At 45.0% G+C, this 10,413-nt stretch overlaps 1 protein-coding gene across 1 annotated transcript in view; it reads left to right on the forward strand.

Annotated features, from left to right (window-relative positions):
* The window catches only part of MEI1 (meiotic double-stranded break formation protein 1), a 92,691-nt gene that overhangs the window by 49,142 nt on the left and 33,136 nt on the right, over window positions 1–10,413 (forward strand). The window contains exons 17-19 of the mRNA XM_032270161.1: window positions 452–549; window positions 2,853–3,021; window positions 6,513–6,660. Coding sequence (XP_032126052.1) covers window positions 452–549; window positions 2,853–3,021; window positions 6,513–6,660 — 415 coding nt within the window. The remainder of the gene's footprint in view (window positions 1–451; window positions 550–2,852; window positions 3,022–6,512; window positions 6,661–10,413) is intronic.

Raw genomic sequence — 10,413 nt, forward strand, 5'->3', positions numbered from 1 at the left:
TTTTTTTTTTTTTTTGTGGAGTCTTGTTCTTGTTGCCCAGGCTGGAGTGCATTGGCACAATCTTGGCTCACTGCAACCTCCAGTTCCTGGGTTCAAGCGATTCTCCTGTCTCAGCCACCCAAGTAGCTGGAATTACAGGAACCTGCCACCATGCCCAGCTAATTTTTGTATTTTTAGTAGAGACCAGTTTTCACCATGTTGGCCAGGCTGATCTTGAACTCCTGACCTCAGGTGATCCATCAGCCTAGGCCTCCCAAAGTGCTGGGATTATAGGTGTGAGCCACCATGGCCAGCCCATATTTACTTTCCATAGCTGCCTTAGGACCTCCTCTGCCACATCCATGGCTAGAATTTCACAAAGCAGTAGTGCCCAGACACATGGCAGGGATAATGTTCTCCCAGCCAAAGTATCAATGTCATCTCTTCTGTTCTCTTTTCTTCTCCTCCTAAGTCACTCAGCCCTAAATCAGGTGTGTTCCAGCTTCCTCTACTGCATGTGCCTTAACCTCCTCTCAGCTCCAGAGAAGACTGGACCACCTTCCAAAGAAGGTAAGATGCTACAATTTGACCACTCATGTGGCCTGTGGTGTTCTTTAGAGTCTGAGTGCCTTGCTGATTGGCCAGGTAATGAATTAGTACAGGCATGAGATTTCTTTGCCTGAGGCTGCCCAGAGCAATTGGAGTGATGCAATTATAAGTTGATTCCTAGAGATGTGAAATAATAGAACTGGAAAATGATGGAACCCAAGGCTCCTGGCACTTTAAGAGTTGACAAGGATCCAAATGTTCATCAAACCCAGTTCCTTCTTCTGGACAGTCTCCTCTGCAACATTCCCACACCAGGCCTCTGGAGTCCAGTGTTCACTCTAGCATGAATAGTGTGTTCCGTTTATTCATTCATTTAAGAAATCAATCTTCCTTCCTTCCCTCCCTCCCTCCCTCCCTCCCTCCTTCCTTCCTTCCTTCCTTCCTTCCTTTCTTTCATTTTCTTTTCTTTTCTTTCTTTCAAGACAGTCTTGCTCTGTCGCCCAGGCTGAAGTGCAATGATGCGATCTCAGCTCACTGCAACCTCCACCTCGCTGGTTCAAGTGATTCTTGTGCCTCAGCCTTCTGAGTAGCTGGAGCTACAATCATGTGCCACCATGCCCGGCTAATTTTTTGTATTTTTGGTAGAGACGGGGTTTTGCCATGTTGGCCAGGCTGGTCTTGAACTCCTGTCCTCAAACAATCTACCTGCCTTGGCCTCCCAAAGTGCTAGGATTACAGGCGTGAACCACCGCACCTGGACTTTATTCAAATGTTAAGCTCTTAGGTCAGTCTTCTCTTTTTTTTTCTTTCTTTCTTTCTTTTTTTTTTTTTTTTTTTTAATAAAGATGGGGTTTCACCATGATGGCCAGGCTGGTCTTAAACTCCTGACCTCAGGTGATCCACCCACCTCAGCCTCACAAGGTGATAGAATTACAGGCGTAAGCCACCTCGCCAGGCCAGGTCAGTATTTTTCTTTCCACAGTCCTGAGCCACCATTCCTGGTTTTGAGACAGAGTCTTGCTTTGTCACCCAGGCTGAAGTACAGTGGCGCGATCTTGGGTTGTTGCAACCTCTGCCTCCTGGGTTCAAGCGATTCTCCTGCGTCAGCCTCCGGAGTAGCTGGGACTACAGGTGCTCACCACCATGCTTGTCTAATTTTTGTATTTTTAGTAGAGACGGGGTTTTGCCATGTTGGCCTCGCTGATTTTGAACTCCTGACCTCAAATGATCTGCCCGCCTCAGACTCCCAAAGTGCTGGGATTACAGGCCTGAGCCACCATTCCTGGCCTTCTTTCCTGTTCTTTCAGTATTAAAATATTCCTGCTTTTGTGAAACAATTTTCATAAGAAATCTAGGAATCTCTGCCCCCCATGATAAAATCCCAATTCTTTAAGTAGCATCACAGTTTCCCACCTTCTCATACCCCACATCTATTCATTGACTGTCCAGTCACACTGAATGGAAACATGGCATGTCTTCTTATGCCTTCAGGCCTCTGAACACCTTGCTTCCTTTCTTTTGTATTCTTTTTTTTCTCCGATTGCTGCCTCTTTTTTTGCTCACCCTCTACAGTTTATTTCTTTTTTTTTTTTCCTGAGGCAGAGTTTTGTTCTTGCTGCCCAGGCTGGAATGCAATGGTGCCATCTCAGCTTACTGCAACCTCCGCCTCCTGGGTTCAAGCAATTCTTCTGCCTCAGTCTTCCAAGTAGCTGGGATTACAGGTACCTGCCATCATGCCTGGCTAATTTTTGTATTTTTGTAGAGATGGAGTTTCGCCGTGTTGGCCAGGATGGTCCTGAACTCCTGACCTCAGGTGATCTGCCTCCATCAGCCTCCCAAAATGCTGGGATTACAGGTGTGAGCTACCATGCCTGGCCCACAGTTTCTTCCTCTTTGACCTTGCCTTCCCCATGCCAGGCGGCCTGAGTCACTCTCTCCTCAATATGGGATGACCACATGTCCTGCAATTGCCTGTCTCATTATGTGTCTCTTCCCATCAGCTGCCAGTCCTGAAGGTAGGGCCTGGGTCTCATAGCCTCTCCTAAGAGTAGTAGCCACTCATTGAACATATGTCAAATGAATGAAAGAATGAATGTTAATTTTTGAGGCATATCCATGTCCTTCAATATGTTAACATTAGTCTTTCCCAGTAGGTTGAACCCTGCTCAAAGGAAGAGGAGCCTCTGATTTCCTTATTTCCTTCTATACTGCATGTACCCCTTGGCTGCCCTGTGCAGTATTCTGTGTGTAGTAGATACTAATGTACTGATTACCTGTTCTCTTATGTTCTCTGTTTGCCTTTCCTCTACTTGTTCCCTCCCCAGAACTCTCTACAGTGTCTGAGCTCCTGCAGCATGGGCTGCCCCAGATAAGCAGCAGGAGCCCTGAAAGCCTTGCTTTCCTGTCTGATCGCCAGTACGTGGAGGGAGCAGCTCGACAGAGACAGCACTGCATCCTGCTCCTCTTCTACTTGGCCTACGTCCATGAGGACAGGTCAGTGCATAGAGGTGGTAGCTGTTGGTGGGTCTTGGGACCTTCATCAATGATTCAGTTCAATAAATATTCACAGAGGCATCTCTCCTAGCCTGATGCTGGGCATTGGGGACCCAGGGATAAGTAAGAAATAGGTTGTGTCCCTGAGAGACTCATATCTTGGAAGGGTTTTAGAACAGGTGAGTAGACACTGTGCTGATAGTCAGAGGCCTGGAAAGCCAATGAGTATTCCTTGCTATCCTTGAGGGTGTTGTTTGTGCACAGAAAAAAAACTTCAGTAGTTTAGTTTGGTTTTAATAATCACTTTTTTTCTTTTTAGACAGTCTTGCTCTAGGCTGGAGTGCAGTGGCATGATCTCAGCTCACTGCAACCTCCCTCTCCTGGGTTCAAGCAATTCTCCTGCTTCAGTTCCTCAAGTAGCTGGGATTACAGGCGCCTACCACCATGCCTGGATAATTTTTGCATTTTTTTTTTAGCGGAGACGGGGTTTCACCTTGTTGGTCAGGCTGATCTCTATCTTCTGACCTTGCGATCTGTCCACCTTGGCCTCCCAAAGTCCTGGGATTACAGGCGTGAGCCACTGCGCCTGGCCGGTTTTAATAATTACTATACAGTTTATTACATTTTAAAAATCATGGCTGGACACAGTGGCTCACACCTGTAATCCCAGTGCTTTGGGAGGCCAAGGCGGGCTGGTCACTTGAGGTCAGGAGTTTGAGACCAGCCTGGCCAACATGGTAAAAACCTGTCTCCACAAAACATACAAAAATTAGCCGGGTGTGGTGGTGCACACCTATAATCCCAACTACTCAGAAAGCTGAGTCAAGAGAATTGCTTGAACCCAGGAGGCGGATGTTACAGCAAGACAAGGTTGTAGTGAGCTGAGATTGTGCCACTGCACTCCATCCTGGATGACAGAGTGGTTGAGACTCCATCTCAAAAAGGATATAAAAATAAAAAGGACTGTTCTTTCTTAACCTTTAAAAAAATAATTTATTGGGCTGGATATGGTGGCTCACATCTGTAATCCCAGAACTTTGGGAGGCTGAGGTGGATGGATTACCTGAGGTCGCAAGTTCGAGACCAGCCTGACCAACAATGTGAAACCCCGTCTCTATTAAAAGTACAAAAATTAGCCAGGCATGGTGGCAGGTGTCTGTAGTCCAACTGCTTGGGATACTGAGACAGGAGAATTGCTTGAACCCAGGAGGCGGAGGTTGCAGTGAGCTGAGACCACACCACTGCACTCCAGTGTGGGCAATGGAGTGAGACTCCATCTCAAAATTGTAATAATAATTTATTCGTCAGGCTCAGTGGCATACATCTATAATCCCAGCACTTTAGGAGGCCAAGGCAGGTGGATCACTTGACCAACTTGACCAACATGGTGAAACCTTGTCTCTACTAAAAATACAAAAATTAGCTGGGTGTGGTGGCGGGCACCTGTAATCCCAGCTATTCGGGAGGCTGAATTGCACTCCAGCCTGGGCGACAGAGCAAGACTCCATCTCAAAAAACAAAAAACAAACAAAAATAATTTATTGAGGTAAAATTTACACAACATAAAATTAACCTTTTTTTTTTTGAGACAGAGTCTTGCTCTGTCGCCCAGGCTGGAGTGCAGTGGCGCGATCTCAGCTCACTGCAAACTCCGTCTCCTGGGTTCAAGCAATTCTCCTGCCTCAGCTTCTCAAGTAGCTGGGATTATAGGTGAGTGCTACCACACCCAGCTAATTTTTGCGTTTTTAGTAAAGACGGGGTTTCACCATGTTAGTCAGGTTGGTCTCAAACTCCTGACCTCGTGATCTGGCCGCCTTGGCCTCCCAGAGTGCTGGGATTACGGGTGTGAGCCACCGCACCTGGCCAAAATTAACCATTTTAAAGTGAACAATTCAGTGGTATTTAATAGTACATTCAAAATGTGCAACTCCTACCTTCATCTAGTTCCAGAAGATTTCTATCACTGCAAAGCTGTCACTTCCATTCCTCCTCCCTCCCCAGCTCCTGGCAATCAACAATCTATTCTGTCTTTTTGGATTTATCTATTCTGAATATTTCATATAGATGGGATTATACAATATATGACTTTTTGTGTCTGGCTTCTTCCACTTAGCGTAATGTTTTAGAGGTCCATCCAGTGAGCGTAATGTTTGTACCATGTATCAGTACTTCATTCCTTTTATGACTGAATAATATACTTTTGTATGTATACACCATAATTTGTTTTCATTCACCTATTGATGGATATTTGGACTTTTTCCACCTTTTGGCTGTTGTGAATAGTGTTATTGTGAGTATCTGTGTACATGTATTTGTTAGAGTACTGTCTTCAATTCTTTTTGGATATAGTCTCTTTTTTTTTTTTTTCTTTTTTCTGTGAGAAAACACTTTTTGGGTATATTCTCAATCCTCTCACCTGGCCTCCCCAAATGCTGATATTACAGGCATAAGCCACTGCCCCTGGCCTCCTGTTTGCTGTCTTTTTACTTTCTTTTATTTCTTTCTTCCTTTCATGTCCTGTCCTATTCTGGCCTTTCCCTTTTTTCCTTCCTTTCTTTCCCCTCCCCTCCCCTTTTTTCCCCCTCCCCTCCTCTCCCTTGCCTTCCCCTTCCCTTCCCTTCCTTTCCAGACTCTACTCTCCCTTTTTCCTTACCTGCCCCTTTCCCTTTCTTTGCTTTTCCTTTCGGATCTTGCTCTCTAACGCAAGCTTAAATGCAGTAGCACAATTATGGCTCACTGCAACCTCAACTTCCTGGGCTCCAGTGGTCCTCCCACCTCAGCCTCCCAAGTAGCTAGGTCTATAGGTATGCATCACCACAACCAGTTAATTATTATTATTATTATTATTTTCGTAGAGATGTGGTCTCACTATGTTGCCTAGGCGCTAGTCTCAAACTCCTGGCCTTAAGCAGTTCTCCCATCTCAGCCTCCCAGAGTGCTGGGACTTTAGGCATAAGCCATCACACCTGGCCCTTTTCACTTTCTTAGTGGTATCCTTTGAAGCACAAATGTTTTTAATTTTGATGACCTCTAATTTATCTATTTTTTCTTTAGTCATTTGTGTTTTTGGTATTATGTCTACTAAACACACTACTGTTTAATGATAAATATTGGCCAAACACACTACTGTTTAATGATAAATACAAGAAGAGAGGGGTAGAGCAGCTGCCAAAGCAGGGCCTGCTGAACCCCAGCAGTAGCACCCTTCTCTTTAACAGTGCTGGTCCAGCTGGCAGATAGCTTACCTCACAAGTGTGGATGGGGAGTATTTGGCCTCTAACTGAGCCTTGCACAAGGCATAGAACAATGTGATGTATATATGTGGAAAAGCTTTGTGAGTATGTATAGCACACTGTTTGTGTAAGATGTCATTAGGCTGTGGGCATGCTGGGGCAGGACAGTGGGCTGAGGAAGGATGTGCCAGGCGGGACAGAAGATTCTAGTGGCCTGCCAGCTCTGTCTTTCTCACTCAGGCTTTTCTTGGTTGACAGGTTTGTCTCAGAGGCAGACTTATTTGAGGCTGTGCAAAGCTTCCTCCTGTCTCTGCAGGACCAGGGCGAGTGCCCCCCACTGGCAGTTTTCAAAGCCTCCATCTATGTGCTTGCAGTCTGCCAGGACAAAGACAGTGTACTACATGAGGTATGGACCACAATGCCTGGGCTCCTCCTCCTCCTATACCTCTTTACGTTAGTGTTCCCTGGTAGACCATGATGATGATATGTGTATAGACAAGCGGGTGGTAGAGAGAGACAAAGTGGAGATGTTAGGAGAGTAGAGAGGAGTAGGGCACAGACACATATAGAGCCTGTATAATTTACCTAATTCTCTCAGCAGTCCTGGGAGGCAGAGATTATTATTTACATTCTACAGAAAAGAAAATCAAGTCTGAAGTTCAAGAAACTTTCTCTAGGTCACACAGTTAATTGATGGGGGAGTCAGGACTCCAGCTCAGACTTGACTGACTCCTAAGGCTCATTCCTTGGTAGCACCTCTGGTTGGTTATAGGAGCAGAGAGCTCTGAGGTATTGTTATTTCCTTCTGGTAACAGTTTATCAAAGAAAGTGGATTTATGGGACCCAGATCATTGTTAATAAGGCTATTGGATCACTTTCATGGTGGTTGTGTGTGGACAAGTTTTCTCTCTCCAGCTGCTTTATGAACTCCTGGGATCAAGGACCATGTCTGATTCATCACTGAACCTCTCACTGATTTCATAGAATATTGCTTCTATTCATTAGGGTGGACTCTTCAGCTTAAACCTTAAGATATTCTTTCTTTATTGACCATTAATTTTGCCTCTTTTTGATTACTGTTTTTTTGTTTTTGTTTTGAGACGGAGTTTTGCTCTGTCACCCAGGCTGGAGTACCCAGGCTGGAGTGCAGTGACACAATCTCGGTTCACTGCAACCTCCACCTCCCAGGTTCAAGAGATTCTCCTGCCTCAGCCTCCTGAGTAGCTGGGACTGCAGGTGTGTGCCACCACACCTGGCTTTTTGTATTTTTATTAGGGACGGGGTTTCGCTGTGTTAGCTAGGATGGTCTCGATCTCCTGATCTTGTGATGAGCTCCGGCCTCCCAAAGTGCTGGGATTACAGGTGTGAGCCACTGTGCATGGCCTGTTTTTGATTACTGTTGAGGCAAATGTGCTGCAAGTAGACCTTGTTTAATTTGAATGGAAACAGAAATGTATAATGAAAGTGAATGGGCTTTCAAGGAAAACATAGTTGGGTACACAATGTCCTGTTGTCTCTCTCTTTGTGATAGTAGTAGCCACTGGTGATCATTGCCTAGACCCACTAATTCATTAGGGATTACAAAACAATAATATTCTAGGTCTGTCATTCTCTCTTTATTTATTAACTTAAATACTTGTATAAAAGGAAACATCCCCTCATTAACTATTCAGTTACTCTAAAGGGTTAGATTACATAGGAAACATAAGTTAAATGCTTGATTCTTTTCCTTTGGTTATCAGTTTTCAAAAACATGAGTTTGTTGTGTAGCATCCTCCAAAGGTGGCCAAATATTATTACTTTTTAAAGTTTTTAATTATTTGTAGGGACAGGATCTTACTATGTTGCCCAGGCTGGTCTTGAACTTATGGTCTCAAGCCATCCTCCTGCCTTGGCCTCCCAAAGTCCTGGGATTACAGATGTGAGCCACCATGCCTAGCTAGAGTTTTTAAAACTATCATGATTAGCTCATGAGTTTAAAATATTTGTTATGTTTTAATCTGATGTAGTTAATTATTACTATTATTTTTGAAACAGGGTCTCACTTTGTCACCGAGGCTGGAATGCCATCATGCAATCACAGCTCACCACAGCCTCACCCTCCTGGGCTCAAATGATCCTCCTATCTCAGCTTCTTGAGTAGCTGGGAACACAGGTGCATGCTACCACACCAGGCTAATTTTTTTTTTTGAGATGGAGTATTGCTTTTATTGCCTAGGCTGGAGTGCAATGGTGTGATCTTGGCTCACCGCAACCTCTGCCTCCTGGGTTAAAACTATTCTCCTGCCTCAGCCTCCTGAGTAGTTGGAATTACAGGCATGCACCACCATGCCCAGCTAACTTTTGGTATTTTTAGTAGAGAAGGGGTTTCTCCATGTTGGCCAGGCTGGTCTTGAACTCCTGATCTCGTGATCCGCATGCCTCAGCCTTTCAAAGTGCTGGGATTACAGGTGTGAGCCACCATGTCTGGCCGCACCGGGCTAATTAAAAAAAAATATATGTAGAAATGGGGTCTCCCATTGTTGCCCAGGCTGGTCTTTAACTCCTGGCCATCATTCTTTTTTTTTTTTTTTTTTTTTTTTTTGAGATGGAGTTTCACTCTTATTACCCAGGCTGGAGTGCAATGGCGCGATCTCGGCTCACCGCAACCTCCGCCTCCTGGGTTCAGGCAATTCTCCTGCCTCAGCCTCCTGAGCAGCTGGGATTACAGGCACGCGCCACCATGCCCAGCTAATTTTTTGTAGCTTTAGTAGAGATGGGGTTTCACCGTGTTGACCAGGATGGTCTCGATCTCTTGACCTCGTGATCCACCCGCCTCGGCCTCCCAAAGTGCTGGGATTACAGGCGTGAGCCACCGCGCCCGGCCCTACCATCATTCTTTTATGACTCAAATTGTCCTATCTTTGGCCAATGGGAGGCTATTCAAGGAGGCTTCTAAGTCCTTTTCATACATCCCTAGTAGTATTTGATGAAGTTTGGGCTTTGTAGTGTAACAAGATCCTTCAGGCTTGTTTCATACATTTCCCACTTTCTTATTCTCTCTTGAACTTACCCCAGTTAGACTTTCACCCCCAGTTATCCCTGAAAGTGTACTTGCCAAAGTCACCCATAAATAGCACATGGCTAGATCCAGTAGGCAAAATTTAGTCTTCATCTTACTTATCAACATCTCTTTTCTTTGAATCACTGCCTTTACTTGGCATATAGAATGTCATATATTCATGGTTTTTCTCCTGCTTCTCTGGTGGATTTACTTCAATGTCTTTTGCTAATTCTCCTTTATTTCCCTGACCTCTAAATATAGTGCCTCAGGGTTCTGTCTTTGACTGCTTTTCTTTTCTATCTAAATTTATTGATTTCATGCAATCTGGTTTAAACAAGTCACCCTGGCTGCCAGGACAATAGATCACAGGGGTGTAAGAGTAGAAGTGGATAAACTAATTATGAGGCTCCAGCAATAAGGTAGGCAAGAGATAGCAGAGGAGGTAACAGAAAGTGTCAGCTTCAGATATACTTTGAAGGTGGAGTCACAGGATTTCTTGATGGATCAGATTTGAAGTATGAGAGCATAAGAGTGAATAAAACAATATCTCCATATATTTTGCTTCTGAGGGTGAGGGGCCAAAGAACTGTTGAATTGAAACACTAGAGGGAGTGAGCTGGAAAGACAGGTGGGCAAGGTGGTGGGATGCTTGACATTGGGGTTATTGTGGAGGATGCAGTTACTGGCAAAGTCTGGGGGCATGACTGTGGGCATGAATGGCTGAGGCAGGTGAAGGTAATTGGAAGGGAGGAAGTTGGAGAATTTAGAGGCCAAGATTTTGGAACTAGGAAGGTAGGGGAGAAAATACCTCCACTTGAGAGGTTGCAGGCAAAATAAGTCTTTGGAAAAGAATCAAAGCAACAAGGAGAAAGGAATTTTCAGAGTAGAAGTTGAGAACATAGAGAATTGGCTGATAACTGTGAGTGCGTTCTAGAGGGCACAGTGGAACATTGTGGGGAGCTGGGTAAGAATGGGAGACAGAGGCCCGGTGCGGTGGCTCACGCCTATAATCCCAGCACTTTGGGAGGCCGAGGTGGGTGGATCACCTGAGGTTGGGAGTCAGAGACCAGCCTGACCAACATGGAGAAACCCTGTCTCTACTAAAAATACAAAAAA

The sequence above is a fragment of the Sapajus apella genome, unplaced genomic scaffold (assembly GCF_009761245.1).
Source record: "Sapajus apella isolate SASKATOON/1434 unplaced genomic scaffold, GSC_monkey_1.0 scaffold205, whole genome shotgun sequence".
NCBI classification, from domain to species: domain Eukaryota; kingdom Metazoa; phylum Chordata; class Mammalia; order Primates; family Cebidae; genus Sapajus; species Sapajus apella.